Genomic DNA, 22,272 nt, shown 5'->3' on the forward strand with positions numbered 1-22,272 from the left:
TTTTTTTTGGGGGTGGGGGTGGGGGGGGGGTGGGGTGGAAGGGGTTTCTGATTCCTTTTATTTGGATAAGATTTAAGTTATGTATATTGACAGTGAAAATATTTCTTACACCATATTTTAGATTTGGTGAGATTAGATTGAACACACTGACTTACCTTTGTTTCTTAATTTTCTTGTTTGATATTGTATGTGGTTAGAACAAGATAATGGTCATTGTGCATAGCTCAATCTCAGTAGGTAATTCAATTTATGAGGATTTGTCCGAGACCATAAGGGGACTTTCAACCCATGCACTTAACCATATATTGAAGATTGATCTGATTATAATGCCTCCACGTTAAGATAATGGACTTTGAACCTAAGGAGACGGAATAAAAATGATTAAACAGAAGCAATATGAAAAGTGCAAAGAGAAAACAATTTTCCCAAAATTAATTATGTTGAAGACACTAAATCGTCAAATAGTGTCGGTAAATCTAAATTAAACACAAAATAAATGAACGTCCATTTATTTTTTAAGCTAGAGGAGTTCGAACAGTGAGCCTAGTTAGGTCAATCCTGAAAACTACTCGGTCATTTAAAAATATTTACTAAAGGCATATTATATATAATATTTGTAGCAGTTGACAAACAACAAAATCAGAGTGGCGCAGCGGAAGCGTGGTGGGCCCATAACCCACAGGTCCCAGGATCGAAACCTGGCTCTGATAGTGATATTCTAGAGGCAAAGGCTTTCCATCCTCTCTTCTTTTTTTTCCTTTTTTGTGGCTTTTATGACACAATTTTTTATTTTTATTTTTATTTTTCCTTTTTTTTGTTGTTGGCTTTTATGACACAAAATTAGTTCTTCAGGCAGAAAACTAAGAAACCAAGTGAATACATGAATCAAAGCAGTCATATTCAACCAAAATTCTCAATTAAACTCGTCCTCAAATCTTTTCGGCTGAGGTTATCCATTATGTTCATAGCTCACAGGTTCAAATACAAAATATTATATTTTTAATACTTTGGTATAATTTCTGTTCTTGCACGGACATTGATACACATTATTTAAGAACACTCTTCTTCTCAAGGCATCATCAACAATTGGAAGTGGAAACTTCCAGATTTCCAAAGTACCAAGTTCATCTTAATTATATGTTATACTCCAATCTGAATACATGAATCGAGGTGACTGATGAGCCCTTTCGAATATAGACTTCCAATATAGAGCTTACTTGGAAAAGTCATGTGGATAGAGGAGATTGTAGCCCGACCGCGAGAAATTAAGAGATTTTTGCCAGTGCTGACTTGGATCTCGAGTAACAGAATAAGTCGGCCAAAACCAACAAGTTGTCGCAGTTGAAGCTTGGCTCTTGCCAATAGACTACCGTTAAGCTTGGCTACAACGAAGTTCTTACCAAGTGCATGGTCTCTCCGCCAATCCATCTACTTGGGAAGCAAATAGGCATACACTATTGCTTTCAGCTCAAACAATATCATTAAAATTCAAAAAAATTTAACCATGATTTATAGATTACTATGTACGTCTGCTAGTGCCAGAGTGAGGCTAGTTTGTTAGGATTTAGTCTTAGACTGCTAGTGTTAGGATTGAGTTCTCACTACTCTTTCGTTCTTCTTAGTGCCGGGTTTTATCTACTGGTTATTGTTTTGCTTTTCAATTATTTTCTGATTCTTGTGATGCTGTTATTTTCTTCTATGATTTTTATTGATGATACTGATATATTGTTCCTTTTCGTCTTCTTGAGCCGAGAGTCTCGAGGAAACAGCCTCTCTACCCCCTCGAGGTAGGGATAAGATCTACGTACACACTACATTCTCCAGACCCCACTACTAGTTCGTCGTTGTATATACGTCTGCTACTGCAGAAGGCTATAGAGAGCGTGGTCCATAATACCTAATGACTTAAGCTCCTCGATTTTAACTGCCTTAATCCCACCTTCCACTTTAATGCATCCATGTTCCCTCCCACGATCGCTCATCGTTCACTCAACTACCTAATGAAATTGCAAAACAAAGGAAGGTGAGAATAAAGTATGGCTATTAATTGGTGAAGTCGAAAGCTAACTACTGAGAAACTATATTTGGAAACCATTATTTTCTCCAAAAGAAAAAGAGGAAGCAAAACCAAATAGTGGTTTGAAGTTTTTTCTCAGTATCTACCAACATTTACAAACTAAAAAAGTAAGTCGCAAATTACATATGAATGCTTGGAAAAGCGAGCAGCAAAGTGTCTGACCTTGCTGAATTAAATAAAAACTTATTACAGAGCGTGAATTGTGACAAATATTCAAAAGAAAAAAAAAGAATAATCACTTATAAATACAGAGCTGAATAAGAGCGAAGAATAATACACAGTAAATATTTTCAGAGATGTCTGTTAAGTATGTTATTGGATCTTCGTCATCTGTTAATCGTGTTAACATTTCCTTTTAGGCATGAGCTCTGGCCTCTGATCTACATGCCCGAACTGTTTGTTCGCAGAGTCTCTCACTGTTAGCTAAAGGAAGTCTGTTAAGTATCATAATTTCGAGTGCTGTCTCCATGGGCAACCACCTTCAAACGCTTGGTCCAGTACGTCTTCCATTCGTTTAGCAAGTATTATCTGTTAAGCAAAAAGATCAATTAAACACATACACGAACACACTTCGACCTAGCTCACTATATCTGTAGTATCATGACCCCGTAATGATATGTATCGTTACTAAAACATGCTATCTGAGAGAAAATTAATCTGTATGGAAAATTAACAAAGTATTGTAATTCATCTTTGAGAAGATGTCTTTTAAAAGTCAACTTTACAAAGGATTTTTATGTATAACAAAAACAAAACATGAAAATTCCACAAAGACTTGTACTTATTGCAAACAAATTACCTCAAGACTTGAAAGCACAGTTGCTGGGATTTCAACCAAATCCTTCAAGTTTCTCTCTGGCAGTATAACACGTTTAATTCCATACCTATGAGCAGCCAAAACCTGCAGAGTTCATAGTGAATGACACTAGTCAAGATAAGACCTCTCATAATCTAATATTGAGTATTGAATTACACCTTAGTCCAGAAGTTTGTGAAACTAGAAAAGATATCATATGCCAATACTCACTAGCAACCTAAGTTGCTTGGACTCGGGTGCGAGTGTCCAATACGGCTGCGGATCTAGAGGTCGGATCCTTCATAAACTAAATCTTACGATTCGGGGATACGAGTCCAGGAATAGATACGTCATACGAGTGCGGGAATTCGGCTAAAAATAATTCCAATATGTACAAATATGAGATATTATGTGAAAAACTTACAAGGTATTCCGAGAAGGAGAAAATATTGATCAAGAGGAAAATCCAAGGAGATAAAAGAAAAAGGACTAACATAGAAATTTTTCTATACAAGGTATTCCATTTTCTTCAATTTCACCCTAACTCTTGTTTTGATTTCAGAAATCATTGTATGTCCCGAATATCTCGGCCAATTTTGGTCAAAATACCCAATCGATTGATCAGATCCATTACGGGTCCCATACCCACACCCGCATCCTGTCGACACCGGTACGGCACCGATGTGAAAAGTCTAAGCAACTTAACTAGCAACTATCCCATATATTCTACAGCAAGTGCCTATGTGGATATTCCTATTTCAATCCTTCTATTCTTTTTGGAATTTTATTTTAATTATTAAGGTAGTTTCGTAGGGTAAGCAACAGGGAGACGATAAATATAGACATGCTGCCATGGCTTAGATAGGACAAAGCGATCCCATATAAGATCCACAAAATGGCCCACTTTTATCTTTTGAGGAAACACTGTACTGACAAGGTTAACTAATGAAGTTGCCTCTTTGAAATCAGCAAAGTTAGAGAAGGCGCAGTAAGATTACACATAAGCCTGAAGCCACATCCCAAGAGCAATTTCCACATGTATTACTCTGACTCAATGATGGCTACAAGGAGGGAATCCAATTCTTCACTTAATATCCAATAACAGTGATGACATTGGTTAATCTGAATGGTTTATTAACCTGTGCTACAGACGCACAAAACAGCAGCTTATATTCTCCGCTCTGATATTTTGCTATACTGATATGCCACCAAAAAATTTCAGCCATAAGCCCATAATTACCAGGATCCCAGATGACCCAGCAAGAGTGAGGGGTACACAATCATAATAACCAGCAAAGTGAACGACTGTTTTGCACTGCCCATTGTTCTCCAAACTCAACCCTCCCCCAGCCCAGCCCCTCCAAGAAAGCACTATTCTGGCAAACTCATATGACACTTCTTTCTGTTATGCAACGTCTAAACATGTTTGACATTATTCCACACAAATTAAAACTAAGATGTGATGGTTTCTTTATCAAACTACCTTCAGGGTAACTGTTTGAACATTTAATATCACCCTTATTACAAAAGTCATGTTCTAATAAATAATATTAGAAGTCAAATAGCATCTTACACCATCTCTCATTAACTCATATAAAAGGGACATAGGTGAGTAATACATAATGGTGATATCGAACATATTATTTAGGAACAGGGCATAAGAGAAGAAACCTAAATAATAGTAAGGTTTTGCTATAGTTTTTCACAGAACAGTTCCTAACATCCTGCTTAACTGAGCCTCCTCATATTGTAATGAGCTACAACATACCCTCTTGTGTTTGATTTCTTTTTTGTGTACCATGAGATCCTATTTGTATAGATGATTGGGTACCTTTCCTAGGGAATCATATTTTGATGTAGATACCCTATTTTTTGGCATACGGCTTGTATACAGAAATTTTCCCAACATTTATAAAATTATTCACCTTATCAAAAAACAGGTATGATTTAGCACCAGTATTTCCCATATATTTAACTCTCTATCTGGGTTATCAATTGCTTCACGCCTCTATGGAATCACAAAGACGATTATTGGCGCTCTTTCTCAATATCTATCCATATTTAATGCTTGCTTCAATGAATTCATCACGTTGTGTAATTTTCAATTTTTTTTCCTCTTTACCAGTAGCAGTTAGGTCTGCTGCAGACATGTGGGTGTTCTCAGACACAGTCAAAAGATATTTAACTCCACGAGCACCAAAAATGGTGATTGTGGTGGAGCAAAAGCACCGATAAGAAATCCACTAATATTTGGAGTTTGGGTGGAAAAATAGTGTGCAAAAGTGTTAGCATACCTTATCCTTGACGCCACCAACAGGCAAGACCATACCCCTGAGAGTCATCTCTCCGGTCATTGCTGTGTCTGCTCTTACTCTTCTTTTACTGAACAATGAAACCAGTGATGTAACCAGGGTTACACCAGCTGAAGGTCCGTCCTTAGGTACAGCTCCAGCGGGAAAATGAATGTGAATATCCCGGCCCTCTAGAAGATTTGTTTCTTCAGAAATAGCTAATTTTAGTTCTGTGGCTCTTGCACGTACCTATAAATAGAAACAGAAGATTTCATTCAAAAAGGGAGTAAGAACTGCTTAGATCTACAAGACTACAACTATAAAGTTTTTAACCGATTCAATTAACTGTAACGTCCAAGCAGATGTATGAGGAATTACACTCCTTGATAGCCAAACCCATGTACCACATGCTAGAAAGTTACCCTTGTAAAACAAACCTAAAATAGATGGATCGGAAACTTTGGGGATCAGGTCAGATTTAACATGAACCCCCTCTCTCTATCACCTATTTCCAATTTTTCGGGCAGCAAAGAGAAGAACCTTAATCCTGATTTCATCCAAAGGATAATATCCAAGTTTGACTCCACACCATGGTGAAGAATCAAGCGTAACCATTAATGCAATAATAGATTTGGGAAAACATTTTTCTTGTTAGCTTTGCAGGCATAGAACATGTAAAGTTAACGAAAAATGGTATTAATGGTAAAACTATGTGTTAGATTAGCATGATTCAAGGAGACTTGATTTAGAAGTATTGATTAGCATGATTTCAGGAGATTTGATTATATTTAGGAGATCTAATTTGATTTGATAGCTGGATTGATTGTACAGATTTATTTTATTTACGTAATTAGCATAGGAGCTTTGTATAAATTGCTTGCTCATGGGATGTAAATATACACGGAAATACAAGCCTTTTCTTCTTCTCAAAATCTACACTATGTTTCTTGGAAGTAAGAATTTCTTCCGGATCATGGAAACGAAGAATATATATTAGTTTGGTACCAAGATTCCTATTTGTCAATGCTGGAACAAAATATCAGTGAAAGGTGATATGCATCTCTTCAGAGAGAAAAAAGGAGAGAAAAACTACAACAATAACAACATACCCAATGTAATCCCACCAGTGGGATCTGGGGAGAGAGAAAAACTAAAACATGCAAATTATTATGTACTCAATTCAAGATATATATTTTTTTTAAAGAATGAATCAATTCAAGATAATTTTTCCTTCTTCACGATATTTGAATAACAGTATCAGTCTGTTCCATTCAAGTGAAGGACTAGAGTCCTCCATTATGTTCTGGAGCAAGTTCTTTAACGAAGTTTCAACTTGTGCAATGAAGTTCAGTAAGATCATATAATATGGACAAAGACATTAATCATTTTATTCTCAAAGGTAATCATGAAAAGGATGCACAACACCAAGTTCCTTGTATTATTTAGTTTCCTCAACAAAACAAAGAGCGGGAGAGAAAATTACCCATGTCAATGCAATCTGAGCAGATTCTTTGATAACATCCCCAAGTTGGCCAGTGAGATGAAGATCACCTTTTCCCACCATTGCTGTGGCCTCAACAAATTGAACCTCCCCACCAAATTGTGTCCACACCAGGCCAACAGATACACCAGGATTGGCAACTCGTTCTGCTGTTTCTCTGTCATCATACCTAGGTGGCTGCACCACAAATCACTAGGTTAATCTCATATATCCAAAGACATAATTTCTGGTTTCAATTAGGTATGAAGTAATGGAGAAACATTTATGGTCATGATGGGCCACATTAGAGGTAATGTGTGTCCAAGTATTTCAAGCAGCACTTAATCATAAAACGGCTTTATAATTACTGTTAAAGAAATGAACTTTAGGCCTAGCTCAATTACAAAAACTAGCTTATGAGGTGAAGCCTGAGGATTGTCCAAAACCATACAATGAGACAACAAATCATTTCGTCTATCAATGTGGGAGACTTAACTCCCCTGCGCTAGCCCAAGACTAGAAACCTAGAGCATGGACAATATAACATTGGTGAAACCACGAATAAGGATAGGTCTGGCTCTGATACCATGACAAGAAGATGGACCTCGGGACTGACTCGATCCCAAAGGCTAGCTTATGATGTGAGGATTGTCCAAGATCGTATAAGAAAACAATAAACCATTTCCTCTACCAATGTTGGACTAGAGAGATACTGCAGATATCATTACATTTAAATAACTAAGAGGGACTGAAAAGAATACTTACACCAAGCACCTTTTCCAGCATAGGTTCATCAACTACCATAGGTGAGGAAACCCTAAACTCATTGGAGATATCATGATTATTGACACCCATAGGGATAACTTCCATTTCAACCTCAGCGCTCTCAGCAAGTTTGCCATCCAGCAGTGGTGAAGAAAGCCGCTGCACATCTTTGGCAAAGGGCACTACATGTTCTTGTTCTGCAACTTTTACAGCCGCTGCACGTGCTAAGGCAGATAAATTCCTTTCTAGATTACGTACACCTGCTTCTCTTGTGTACCTTTGGATTACAAGTTTCACCATAGCCTACGATAACCATAAACCAATACAAAAATCATGCAAGTTGTCAGGTTTACAAGAAAAAGGTTATGCAGAATATGTGGGTCAAACCCCACCTCCCTCCAAAAAAGATAGAAAAGAAAGAAAAATCTCTCAAGATAATGAGCACGTGGCTGAGGGTATAGAAGATAGACAAGGAAAGCCCTCGACTACCGAAACACACAAAAAAGAACAAAGATCACAGGAAATGGCAATCATTTCACCGCATTCTGTTATTGTATAGTTTTCCATATACACATTACTACATGACTGACGTCCTGTGAAGAGCGTAAATTTTGTAAACCTTTGTGGAAGATCATCATGCTAAAAAGATGTAAGCGCATTGGACAATTGAGAAATGAAAAAATATGGCCACAGAAAAATATCCTTAAAGCCACCCATGCCATAATCTTTGTAATAGTCAATATATTAGCATTTTGTTTGGATAGTATAGATTTAACAAACAAAATATGACCTTAATATGATCTAACAACAAAGATGTAAATAACTGTTTTTTATTAAACAAGACCATCTAAGATATCATATGCAGACATTTCCTTTACAAATATTTACTACTATTCCATGCTAGTTGAAACCAGTACGCAATCATTAGATGCAGTTAAAGAAACAAAAAGCATGCCACGACAATGTTTCTCACAATTTCAGTACCTCAGGTATTTGAAGGAAGTCAGAACTTAGACCATGCTGATCAAGAACTCGAGGAATTAAATGCCTAATTGCTATCTTAAGCTTTTCTTCTGGTGTATATCCAGGCAACTCGATGACTTCCATTCTGTCCAAGAGTGGGGGAGGAATTGGCTGCGCTCTGTTTGCGGTTGCAACAAAAATAACCTTTGATAGGTCGAACGGAACGTTCAAATAGCTAAATTTGAATTAAGGAATCACTTCAAACACACATGTAATCTCAAGTTTGTGATATTATTAAACTAATGAATCGATTAGCAAATACCTACGCAACAGCGTTTTCAGCAGTTGGTAAGACTGACAGTAAGTAGCTTCATACGAAACTTATCAAATACGAAAGAAGAAATGTGATGATAACCAGGAAAGATTAGCCATCGATATCTGTGGTTGCTAATTAACAGGCAAAAGAAGATTCCAAGGACCAACTTAATCCTAACCATGATACTTACTGGAAAATGCATTACTTAGACAAAATTCAAAAGATGCTTGAAAGAGAAGAGAAGTGAAAACACAAATGTATCATAGCCACAACCATTTGGATCCAAATAAATAACAAAGAAAATACAATAACAAATATGAAAAGGATACTGATCATTGAATGCTTTATTCTGTTCGGGATCAAGAACCTCCAGTAGTGCTGAAGCAGGATCTCCCCTCACATCAGATCCAGTCTTATCAATCTCATCCAGCAGCATAACTGGATTGCGAACACCTACTCTCTGAAAGTTAAAACCTTAAATTACTCTTCAACAGAGAGAAGCCAGTAACTATCCTTCAGCTCTCGTGTTCTAAGAGTAGAAAGACAATGTATCTCTTATACCAAATTAGTGTAGAGTAGAGATATAGCTTTACCATGAAACACTTTTTCAGCTAAAGTACATCATATTTTCGCTGCTTTCAAACTCTCAGTAAAGTACCAAAGAGCAAGAAGCTAGTTACTTTGTTATCTTGTTAAGAACAGAGAAGTTGCAGGACAGAATACAGGGGATTTGTACGAATGCAGCAGTCAAGAGAAGCAGCTTCAGTATTTAGGGGCCAAAAGTTAACATGAAAGTCCTGGACATCAGAACCAAAGCCTAAGCTTGTTAGGGTTCACTAATTATAGACACTGTTCCTTATACACTGAAACTAACACAACTCCAGCTCTAGATGGAACAGGCAATTCCTTGACAACTAAGAAGGAGCATACAATAGGATTTAAGTCTAGGCAACTAAGCCTAACTGTAACAGAAGAAAGTCAAACGCAAAAGACATCATTTATTTCCTATGCTAGACAGATCCTTCAACAAAACCCTGTGGGGCCCGTATCGATCAGACACAATTTAGTGCCATTGTGGAATACGCACCAGTTGTTCAATTCACTAAGGGTGCATAGACTACAACTATGGACAAGAAGCATAGATTGTTTAGAGTTTGGGCTTAAATATATGTGTTTATACACACATGACTGTGTTAGAAACTTTTACTATTCTATAAGACAACTCTTCTTTTATAAATGCTATTCTGTAAGACAACTTAATTAAATAAAATATCAGGTACTTACAAAATCTATTTACTGAAGTTTCGATTCAATGACTTTACAATTAACTATAATTGTGTGCGTGTATTCAAATTTTATTCCTATCCGTATCCCCAAATCCTAAGATTTAGGTGATAACGAATCCTTCTGGATCCACACGATACACCCATATCGAACACCCACGTATTCAAGCAACATGGCTTACCCTAAAACTGTTGTTAGTTTAAACTGTATTCAAGATATGGCAAGCAGTAGATACAAGATGAAATGACAGAAAGAGATCATCAAAACTCGCAGAAGCTTAAGTCTGCACCTTTAAGCCATCAATTAGACGCCCCGGCATGCTACCAATATATGTCCTCCTATGCCCTCTGATATCGGCCTCATCCTTGACACCACCAAGGGAGATGCGTATAAACTTTCGGCCTAAAGCAGCAGCAATAGATGAAGCCAAAGATGTCTTCCCAACACCTGGTGGGCCAACAAAGCACAACACTGGACCTCTCGCATCTGGTTTGAGCTGCATTTAATGTTCAATTGCATCAGATTATTTTAATAATCAGGCAGATTTTAACATGATGAAAAGACCAGAAAAGAGCCCAACCTTCCGAACAGCTAGATATTCGATTATCCGTTGCTTGACCTTCAATAAACCATAATGGTCAGCATCAAGACGCTCCTTTGCAGCTTTTAAGTCCAATTCAAGTTCTTGACTGGCGTTCTCCCATGGAAGATCAGCAAGTAGCTCCAGATAGACGCGGGAGCTATTATATCCAGGTTGCTGAGGCTGCATTTTCTTCAGTCTCCTGTTATAAGAATTTTGAGTATACATTAAAGATTAGAAATTAAATGGACCACTCCACCAAGAACCCAAGCACTCAACATGATCTGCTACACCGGGTTAATTATAATTAAGCACAAAACAATTCTAAAAGATCAAGCAGTTAACAACACAAGTTAATTGCGAAAAGAAAAAACAAATTAAGCAACACCTAATATGTGCCAAGATGGCAGTGCTAGTTAGAGACAGCAACAAAAATATCTTGACAGAGAAAAAAGTAATGAAGCATAACCTCCAGTACAACATAAATTAGTCTCAATGAAGCATCCATTGAAGTGGAGCCAGCCGCAAACATACTTACTTCATGAAGTAAACACTTCTGTCTATCACCAATCAGTTGGCCATTTGTCAGAGTATATCGCTGATACTATCAGCCATGATTAGGATCATTATCAAATGAGTTGTTTTGATCAGAGTCCAAGTGTAGCACGGGTTTTACAAAACAGACACATTAATGACAGCATCTCAGGAGATAAAAGAGAGATACCAAAAGGAAACACAAATATTTGACATACTTAGGTCAATTAAACCTAGGTCCATGAGTAGAGGTGAGCAACCTTCTATTTCAAAGATGGTAAAAAGACTTCATAGAATCTGAGTCAACAATCTAATAACTGCGGAAGGCATCACCAAAAAAAAATTTACATCACAAAATTCATTCTCTCCGGTGAATAATTAGCAAGTGATTCCCCACATAAATATTTTCTTACCAAAACTCCCTTAATGAAAGCTACTTTTGCTGGACAAAAATGACGATCGCCACATATGGGGGGAAAAATGAGGATTTTATTCACAAGAAGATAGCATCCTCCTCCTCCAAGGTAATCCATAGTACACAGATTTCCTCCGCAAATCCACTCTTACATGTGGGTGAGGACCTGCCCTTCTTTACTTCGCACTTCTTGTCCTCCTTCCTCTTTCCCTTTCATTTTCTTTCTCTTCTCTCTCCTTTTCCGCCGTTTCCTACTTTGCTATTTTATTCACTCTCCTTTTTCCTTATTTTGACAAAGCAATAAGGATGGTCCCCACATGTGTAAATCTCATGGAAGGCATTTTGAGTTTCAAATATTGTACCTTAGTTCTCTCACAGCATGCTTCCAGATACTTGCAGGCATTCCTGCTCCTTGCATCTTCCTTTCCAAGGCAACCAAATCATCTTCTTCATCATCATTGTCACCAAGTTCCTCCTTTATGGCCTTCATCTGTAAGATGAGTAAGAATTACAAAATAGAAGCAACATAAGTAACAAGAGGAGATCAGTTTCCATAAGAACCATTTATTCCTGTTCTCAAAGGGTTAGGAGAAAGACTTCGATCATATAGACCTCAATGTATCGAGGAAGATGAACCAATCTTTGAGCCAATATGACAAGGGATACAGAAGAAAAAACGACAAAAAGAATAAGCATATTAAGACCTAATCTAATAGTATGTCAGCAGGCATAGTAGCACATAACGTAAAATTCGCAAGAAACTCCGGTAGCACTGGCAGAGCAAAGGGGAACAAGCATGGAGTAAACAGACAGCCCTTAGGCTTTGAAAGGTATTCTTCGTATCCTTGCTTTAAAGTTTTAGGAAAGTAACACAATAACTTTCAACCAGCCCCATAACCCAATGCTAAAGTCCTCTGGTGTTGACAATTTAATAAGGTGTCGACAGCAAACACTCCCACTATTCCGACAGTGTCCCTTATCATGTAGCAAAATGGGGAAAAGCTTATATTCAAATTTCAAAATATCAAAGAAAATATCAAAAAACACAGATAAAGAAACCTGCTGTCGCAACAGAAATTCTTTCTGAGACTTTGATAACTGCCCCTCAACCTTTTGGGTAATCTTCTCTGCCACCCGAATCGACTAGACAAGCAAAAAAGGTAGATAAGATGACTCAAGTACGTGAAATCAAAAGCAACACCATCAAACACAAATGCCAGCCAAGTAGGTACCTGTAAATGCCTATCAACTAGCTCACTAGCTTTTGAAAGCCTTACTTTAACATCAACAGAATCCAGCATGGATAACTGCTCCTCAAAGCTAATCTCAAAACTAGCTACAAAAATATCAGCCAATTTATGGACAGGAACCGTCTCCAGAAGAACCTTTGTTCTTCCACCAGTCTTCTGTTTCTGTTGAAGAAAGATCAGACAAACATAATTACTAAGATTAGATGGATCATCAGCTACCCTGCTTTTCAACTTAGACACAAAAACTGGTTGCAGTTTCCTTCCATGTCAATAGAACTCATTCAAATATTTTTCATGCTATTATATAAGTAGATGCATTGAAGGGGAGCCTTGGTGTAATTGGTAAAGTTGCTGCCATGTGACCAGGAGGTCACGGGTTCGAGGCGTGGAAACAGCCTCTTGCAGAAATGCAGGGTAAGGTTACGTACGATAGACCCTTGTGGTCCGGCCCTTGGCGTAATTGGTAAAGTTGTTGCCATGTGACCAGGAGGTGACGGGTTCGAGGCATGAAAACAACCTCTTGCAGAAATGCAAGGTAAGGCTGCGTATGATAGACCTTTGTGGTCCGACCCTTTCCCGAACCTCGCACATAGCGGGAGCTTAGTGTACCGGGCTTCCCTTTTATATTAGTAGATGCATCAGCCATCTAAAAGATAGAGAGAACATCCTTGAAAATTGTGGTAATATTCATTCTTAAAATTTTACCGACATCAAGAAGACTTCATTCACATTTTAGGTTTAGAGAATCATCCATCGCGCATAAACCTTTCATGGAAAAGAAGTAGTTTCTAGCTTATAATAACAAACAGTAACAGTTTTCACATGCCACACAGATAATAATACATATTTCTACTTTATTAGAGGAATGTACAACGTACTTGCAACAAATCATCTTGTTTCTCGGGATGCAGCGAGTTTTCTATAGTTAATCCGGTTTTGCTAATATGTTTATTATCAGGGGTTGGGGAAGAAGAACAAAATAAGGGGAAGAAACATTGGATGCAGGCTCTATCCCCTGTTACATGTAACAGAAGCAGAATTACACATCTTCTAATCCACCCAAAATAAAAATCATTTCCCAACAGTAAGCGCTGGGAAATTATTAAAGACTTTTTAGCCATTACAAAGAGGTAATTGTGCAACAAGGAAATTGAGCAAAGCAGAGAAGTCATCGTAAAGAAAAGTTAGCCTCAAACTTCACCTGCTCAAGAATGGAAATGAGCTCCATCGCAGTGGCTTTAAACTGACGAGACAATGCTATGAATTCTTGGTCTTGCTCAATTAACTCCATCTCTGATCATGACAATAAAAATTCTAGCAATTCAGAAGTCTTGACAAGGTCCTCATATGTTATTATTTTCAACATTAAGCACCAACCTCCACCCCTATTTTCTTGGTATCCACACACCCATCCCCACCCCCTCTCCCCCTCATACACTGGGGTAAAAAATAAGAGGAAAAGGGCTATGATTTTACCCATCCAGATCCTACGTATGTCCAATCATCTAAAGAAGAATAACAGAACTCTTACCAGCCTTGGTCATATCAAGAGACGTGATCCGTGCTGTATAATATGTTCCTCTGGTACTGAGCTCCTGCACATTGAATCGGCATAAGCCCTCTAGTACAACTATGTATGTAACTCTGCCACTTGGTTTCTCAACTCCTCTTGAGAGATGTAAAGCTCGGGCTGCGACTCCCCTGAGTTGAGATAAAATGATAAACTTCACAAATGCCTTAATAAACATGTAAAAAAGAACTGATAGTGAACATACTAATTGGTGACATAACTGAGTGAACTATTCATCAAAACATAATAGTCAATACCCACGCTGCTAAACGTTATATCACCAAATCTACATCAAATGGCACAGAACAGGCCAGGGCATCTATGTCAATGCAACGACAAAGGAATGCATCATGATGTGTGTACCTATTATGCCAGTGAATAACTTCCTGTTGATTTTTTGAATCATGCTTGTGAGTATCTGATATACCAGTCTGATTTTTCAAGCCTCGTTCAGCTGATTCTACACCCGCACCTGCAGTATTTGCAACAAGTAAATTCAACAGGAAATAACTATACTATTCTTTCCAGTTTCCATCCAATTTACTCGTACAACTGCCCTTTCTACTCCATCCTAATTTGTTTGACCCATTTCAACACAAAACCAATGTTTCCACCTCAAAATTACTACTTTAATTTACTTTTGCATTCCCGGGACACCTTTTTCTACCCTCTTTACCATTTTACAAAATAACAGTTTTTTTTGTCAAAAGGAAATATATTTTTTTCAACAAAGTAATCAATATGTACAACTAGATCAATTTGACTCTAGAGCTAGATCAACAAAAATAACCAAAAGAGTAAACTCTAAGGCTGAATTTGCTAAGCTTTCAGTAGCCAAGAAATATATTTGACAATAATGTCAAATATATGTCTCGTTATAAGAATTCTTAGAGCAAGAGGCTTTTTCTTCCTTTCTTTTTCTTCCTAATTTGGGACATAGACAATAACATTCAGGATAAGCAAGATCACCTGAAGATGTTGCAGTACCCGAAGTGGCTGTCGCAGCTGAATCTCTAACTGGTAATATTCCAATCAATCCCTTCTCTTCCCTCTGCCATAACTCCTGCTCCACCAATTTTACACTGGAACACACACATATTTATAATTAAGAAAAATAGAAACATTACTCCCTATACATTGATCTTTTCTCTTCGCCACAATCATTTACACAATGTGCTGCGCAATATCAGCTTAAAATAATACTCTACTAACCAAGTGGTTATAGTGTATGACATCCAAACAATTAAGTAAAATTAAGCGAGTAATCTTTCCACATATAATACTCCCTCCATCCCAATTTATATAGTGATGTTAGACTGGGCATGGGGTTTCTAAAACAAGCCATAGACTCCCATTAAGGATAAACATGATATGTTCAAAGTTAAATGGTTTCCAAAAATAGAAAGATATCATTCATTTTGGGACGCACTAAAAAGGAAAGTGTGTCACAGAGTAGCTGAGAACTGTAATTCTTCACTCGATCAATTCCAGCCATCCTATCTGCTAAAGTTAACAACTTGAAAGGAATCAAAACTATAAAAATAAAAACAAAATACAGCAAAACACAACAAGTCAAACCTAAAAACAACAATCCTCAAATTCTACAACTTCAAAAAGGTCAACTACATAGCAAAGTCAACGAAACCTGCTAATCCTCGCGCCAATTCACAAAAAAGTAACTACCTTTCACATCTCTAGTACACTCAAACAAATCATTCCAGCTAAATACATGCTCAGATAATTTAAAAAACAATATATATCAGAAAAACAGTAAATTACCACAGTAGAGAAATTTACCTGCTAGGAGAAGTGCAACGAATTCGAATAATCGCACCAGGCAACAACACTTTGTTCCTGAATGGAAGAATCGCTAAACGACTCGGAAGTTCTACCGATTCCCCCATAGTTTCAAAACCTCAGCTTTTTTTTTTGTATTCTTCTTTTGATTTTTGCTTGAGAAATTGCTAGTTTATATAGGGACGAAAATTTACAGGAGAATGAATAATAAGAAGAAGAAAAAAGAAGGAGAGGTCTGAAACAATTTTATAAAACGACGACGGCGATTTCCATATTTTTCTTTCTTTTTTTTTCCTTTTCTCGCTCCTCATGATTCATTGCGTTGTTTTTTATTGGATTATTTTATTTTAATTGGCTCTTGTTAATCATGATTATTGAGAAAAGAAAGAAACGTAATTGGAAAGTTATCTTGGTTAGTTTGTTTGTTTTTAATTGCAATGGAACTCCTCTTGATCTTTTAAAAGTGGTACTATTATTTTCTTAATAATATTAGAAAAAATATTATTTTCTTAATATTACTGGTGATAGTGGGAATCAATTAATAAGTTTACTTGAATACCTATAGTGACAATTATTTGCGAAAATATTTTTGAAAGAGAGCAGGTAACAAGCTACTGAGATAAAAATAATGATTATCAACTTACTTGCGTATTAAATGTGTTCATTTAACTTAAATAGAATATTTTAATTTTATAAGGAGTTCAACGTATATGCATTAATAGTGTAATTTATAAAATTAGTTCATTTATAAGGTAATTAATATAATAAAATTTATCTTATTTTTAAAATTACGAATTTACATATAAAGGCTTAATTGTAATATGTTTTTGATATTGTAAATATATTTTATATATGACGATTCATATAACTTAACTCTATTTTTTCACAAATTGTTAAGGGGTGAGACAAGTCAACTAGTCAAGCACTACTTGAACGTTTGCCTGATGACTAATTGATGACTAATTGATGCACTTTGCCAAGTAAAAAGATTAATGCATGTACCACAAAGAGCAGTAGTACTCTTTTTCCAAAAATAAAATGATATCTATGCTTCTCATTAGATAAGTCTTTTCTTAATTTTGAATATTAAGTATTGTAATTGTTGAACGTTAGTCGTTATGACACTTTCATCAATAATCATGCTTCCTTTTACTTCTTAGGATTCAAAATTTTCAAGTAATTGTTCAAAATTGTTGAACGTTAGTCGTTATGACACTTTCAAGTTTTATTTTAATTAAATTAATCCATAGTAGATATAACAGATCGATCAAGAGCAAAAATTAATGAAAATCCTTAGCCTTATGGAGTACTGAAAAGAACTTCCAGGTCATCATCATGTAGAGCTCCCTCACTCTAATTAAATTTTATCCTTTAAAGTGTGTCGTTTTAGTTCGTGTTATAAGGGATATAATCTTTCTGTTATGCCACGTTTGATATAATTGTGATATTATTTTTATACGATATTCTACATGGAATAACAATCATGAGATAACTAATTATTTTACAAACTAAACGACCCCTTTAAAGTTTATGTATCTTAGCTTACAACCGGAAGTGAACTTGAGTAGATTTAAGATGAATAGTTTAGCTTTTTGATATCTATTGGCGTAGCTAGTTTCATTAATTAACCAATTTGGATTCATGTCGGGGTGATCGACCATGAAAGCCATTCATCTGATGAGGAAATTAGTGGAGCAGTATAGGGGGAGGAAGAAGGATTTGCATATGGTGTTTATTGACCTAGAAAAAACATATTACAAAATCCCTAGAGAGGTTTTTATGGAAATGTTTGGCGGCGAAAAGTGTAGATGTAGCATATATTAGTGTGATTAAGAACATGTGTGATGGAGCCAATAACTGGGTTAGGACAGTAAGAGGTGACTCGGGACACTTTCCTGTCGTGATAGGGTTACTCCAGGGTTCAGCTATTCGCCCATTTTTATTTGCCTTGGTGATCGATGTATTGCTGCACCACATCCAAAGGGAGGTGTCGTGGTGCATATTATTTACAGGTGATATAGTACTAATTGACGAGACATGAGGTGGGGTCAACACTAGGTTGGAGGTTTGGAGACAGACCCTGGAGTCTAAAAGTTTCAAGTTGAGCAGGACTAAGACAGAGTACTTGAAGTGCAAGTTCAACGATATCTCCCAGGAAGCAAGAAGCTGACGTGGAAGTGAGACTGGATTACAAGTCATCCCTAAGAGAGGCAGCTTCAAGTACCTTGGGTCAGTAATCTAAGCCAATGCGGAGATCGACGATGATGTCACACACCGTGTTGGAGCTGCGTGGATGAAATGGAGGTATGCATCCGGTGTTTTGTGTGAAAAAATTGTGACAGCAAAACTTAAAAGTAAGTTCTACAAGGTGGTGGTTAGACCAACTGTATTGTATGGGGCAGAGTGTTGGCCAGTCAAGAATTCTCATGTCCAAAAGATGAAGGTTACGGAGATAAAGTGTCACGACCCGGATTTTTCACCCTCGGGAGTCGTGATGGCGCCCTACTGGTGAAAGCTAGGCAAGCCAACTATTCCTATTTATTTACCCTTTTTATTTTTAACCTCTTAACAATTTTAAGTCAACATATCATAAACAGCGAAAAATAACAATGCCGAAGGAAGAAATTTAACAATTTAAGCTAATACCAAGATGAATCCATAAACATAACCAACCAGAACTGGTGTCACAAACTCACAGACTATCTAGGAATACTACAAATAGGGTTCGAACAAAATAAATACATGTCTGTCTCTAAAATAGTAAATAACAGAAGAAAACTAGATAGGGCAGGGACGCCAAGGCCTGCGGACGCCTGCAGGACTACCTCGGGTCTCCTGATGGACTGAAGACAGCAACCCCTAGCTAAGGTCCGTATGCTCCAGTACCGGAATCTGCACAAAAGAGTGCAGAGTGTAGTATCAGCACAACCGACCCCATATGTTGGTAAGTGTCGAGCCTAACCTCGGCGAAGTAGTGATGAGGCTAGGACACAACAATTAACATAACCTGCAGTTAAATAGTACATAGCAGAATAATAATAATAATAATAATAATAATAATAATAATAATAATAATAATAATAATAATAATAATAGAAGCAATTCAAAAGTAACGGGGGATGGGTAATATATGGGGAAAATACCAACGTAAAGAATCACAGTAATAGTGGAATAAGACAATTAAGGTAATTGAACCGAAAACAGCAAGAAATCAAAATGAACAGGCAATAAGTGCACGACATCACGCTTCGTGCTTTTACTCTCAATCCTCACCAATACAATTAAGTAATGAAAATGTGCACGACATCACCCTTCGTGCTTTATCTCTCTTCCTCACCATGTAAGTATTATAAGTGTGCACGACATCACCCTTCGTGCCTAATCTCTCTTCCTCACCATATGCATCAACATCACTAAAAATGTACACGGCATCACCCTTCATGCTTTATCACTCTTTTCTCACGATATGCATAATTATGAATGTGCACGGTATCACCCTTCGTGCTTTATCTCTCTTTCCTCACCCAAACAATAGCAACAACAACATCCTGGCAAGGGAATCAACTATAACCAAACTTGTACCAACACTTAACTTCACAAACAAAACCTCAACTGGAGCCAATGCTCAACAATAACCAAATACCACAAGATAATCATAGGTCTTGCTCAACACGGAGAATCAACAATTTAGGCAATTGTAGTACTTATTAAGAAACACAACGATTACAACTTAAGACTCACGGGCATGTTTGACACCGACGTATAGATACTCGTCACCACACCTATACGTCGTACACTACACTAGCACATAGCAAATAAAGCACAATACCTATTCCCTCAAGCTAAGGTTAGACCAAACACCTACCTCGAACTTCCACAGCCAACTCAAGCCTCAAACACCGCTTTTCCTTTAGATTCGCCTTCAGTTTAATTGTATCTAGCCCAGATTAATTTAACAACATCAATAAATGCTAAAGAATTCATACTCAATGTTTAATTATAGGTTTTCTATCATTTTTTCCAAAAAGTCAAAAATCGACCCTGGGCCCGCTTGGTCAAAACTCAAGGTTCGGACCAAAACCCGATCACCCATCACCCACGAGCCCGAATATGCAATTAGTTTCAAAATCCGACCCCAAATGAGGTCTAAATTCCAATTATTCAAAGAGCCCTAACTCTACCCAAATTCCTAATTTCTATGATGAAAATTCTTGATTTTTGATTAAAAAGTGATGAAAATAGTTGGGTAATTGAAAGAGTAAGGTTTAGAATTGAATACCAACATTTTGGGGATGAATTTGTATGAAGAAAATCGCCTCTAAGTCTTGGGAGTTCGAAAATATGGAGTAAATGAGTTCTGCCCGTTATTTGCTACTGTTTTTAAAAGACTGGGCAGGCCTTCATCGCATTCGCGATGGGCCTGTCGCATTCGTGAAGGGCTACCGGTTGAGGACTTACGCGATCACGAGTTCTCCTACGCGTTCGCGAAGGGTTGGCCCCTCTGGCCTTCGGGTTCGCAGACCTGCGTACGCGTTCGCGCAGAAGAACGACAACTTCCCAGCCGACCTCCAATTTACCATACGCGTTCGCGTGCAATAGGTCGTGTTCGCGTAGAGCAGCCCTCCCAGTGCTCTGCGTTCACGATTCAGGCTATGCGTTCGCGTAGAACAAATCCAACCCAGTCCCAATTTCCCTTTCGCGATCGCGATGCACAAAAGGTCTGTGCACCAGAAGCAGCAAATCTGCAACTTTTCCTAAGTGTAAAAACATCTCGTGGCCTATCTGAAACTCACCCGAGCCCTCGGGGCTCCAAACCAAGCATGCAAACTAACCTAAAAATATCATACGGACTTACTCGTGCGATCAAATCGCCAAAATAATACCTCGAACTACGAGTTTAGCATCAAAATCAAAGAAAAATCTCCATAACTCCTATGTTCAAATTTTAACAACCAAGAGTTCGATTCACGTCATATCAAGTCCATTTCTTACTAAATTTTATAGGCTCAACCTAAATACCATATAAGACCTGTACCGGACTCCGAAACCAAAATACGGATTCGATACCATCAATTTCAAATACATTTAAATTTCAAAAAACTCTTAAAATTTCAGTTAACCAATTTTCTTCAAAGATTCATTTCTCGGGCTTGGAACCTCGGAATTCGATTCCGGGCATACGACCGAGTCCCATATTTTTCTACGAACCCTCTGGGACTGTTAAATTACGGGTCCAGATCCGTTTACCTAAAATATTGACCAAGTCAACTTAAATTCAATTTTAAAGGCATAATTGATATTTTTATCAAATTTTCACATAAAAGCTTTCCGGACATACGCTCGGACCTCGAAACACAGAATTGACTCGAAAATCAAGTGATGACCTGATGATGCTGAGATGGATGTCTGGGCATACTGGGAGATACATGATTAGGAATGGAGATATTTGGGAAAAGGTTGGCGTAGTATCCGTTGATGAAAAGATGCGGAAAGCAAGGTTGAGATGGTTCAGGCATGTGATGAGGAGGTACTCGGACGCTCCAGTGAGAAGGTGTGAGAGATTGGCGATGACGGGTCTGAGAAAAAGTAGAGATATGCCGGAGAATTATTGGGATGAGGTGATTAGACAATACATGGAGTATCTTCAGCTCACCGAGGACATGACCCGTAATAGGTTTACGTGGAGGGTGAGGTCAGGGTAGAAAGCTAGTAGACAGTGCACGTTCCCATTTTTCTTTCACTAGTGGTTGCGTATTTTAGTATTTTTCATATGATTAAAATTCTATTATTACCTGGTATCGCATGCATTTTGGTTGCTCTAGTTCCTCGCTATTGTCAATGCTTTCCTGACTTTTACACTACTGTATTTTTATCTCTATACCGTTGTGACTTGCATGCTTGTTTGGTGCTGAGGGTCTACTTTAAACAGCCTCTCTACCTGCATAAAGTATATGTAAGGTTGCGTACATAATACCCTCCCCAGACCCCCATATTTATGGGATACACTGATTTTTTTTTGTTGGAGATAAGGGTACAACAACAACAAAAAACCCAGTATATTTACATAAGTGGGATCTGAAGAGGATAGTGCATACACAGACCTTACCCCTACCTAGTGAATATAAAGAGGTTGTTTTCAATAGACCATCGGCTT

At 37.5% G+C, this 22,272-nt stretch overlaps 1 protein-coding gene across 1 annotated transcript; it reads right to left on the reverse strand.

The window, feature by feature from the left end:
• Positions 1-2,117: 2,117 nt before the first annotated feature.
• LOC104217140 (lon protease homolog 2, peroxisomal) lies at positions 2,118-16,393 on the reverse strand. Its single transcript, XM_009767295.2, has 17 exons — positions 16,119-16,393; positions 15,291-15,403; positions 14,685-14,793; positions 14,283-14,452; positions 13,953-14,044; positions 12,734-12,913; positions 12,561-12,644; positions 11,864-11,991; positions 10,553-10,754; positions 10,262-10,468; positions 9,018-9,148; positions 8,394-8,607; positions 7,410-7,712; positions 6,648-6,842; positions 5,168-5,413; positions 2,877-2,978; positions 2,118-2,605 (listed from the first exon to the last, which is right to left on the reverse strand). Exons 1-17 carry the CDS (start codon positions 16,223-16,225, stop codon positions 2,522-2,524), a joined length of 2,667 nt encoding a protein of 888 aa, XP_009765597.1. The 5' UTR covers positions 16,226-16,393; the 3' UTR covers positions 2,118-2,521.
• Between the last annotated feature and the right edge of the window lie 5,879 nt (positions 16,394-22,272).

This window comes from Nicotiana sylvestris, chromosome 8 (assembly GCF_000393655.2).
Source record: "Nicotiana sylvestris chromosome 8, ASM39365v2, whole genome shotgun sequence".
NCBI classification, from domain to species: Eukaryota; Viridiplantae; Streptophyta; class Magnoliopsida; order Solanales; family Solanaceae; genus Nicotiana; species Nicotiana sylvestris.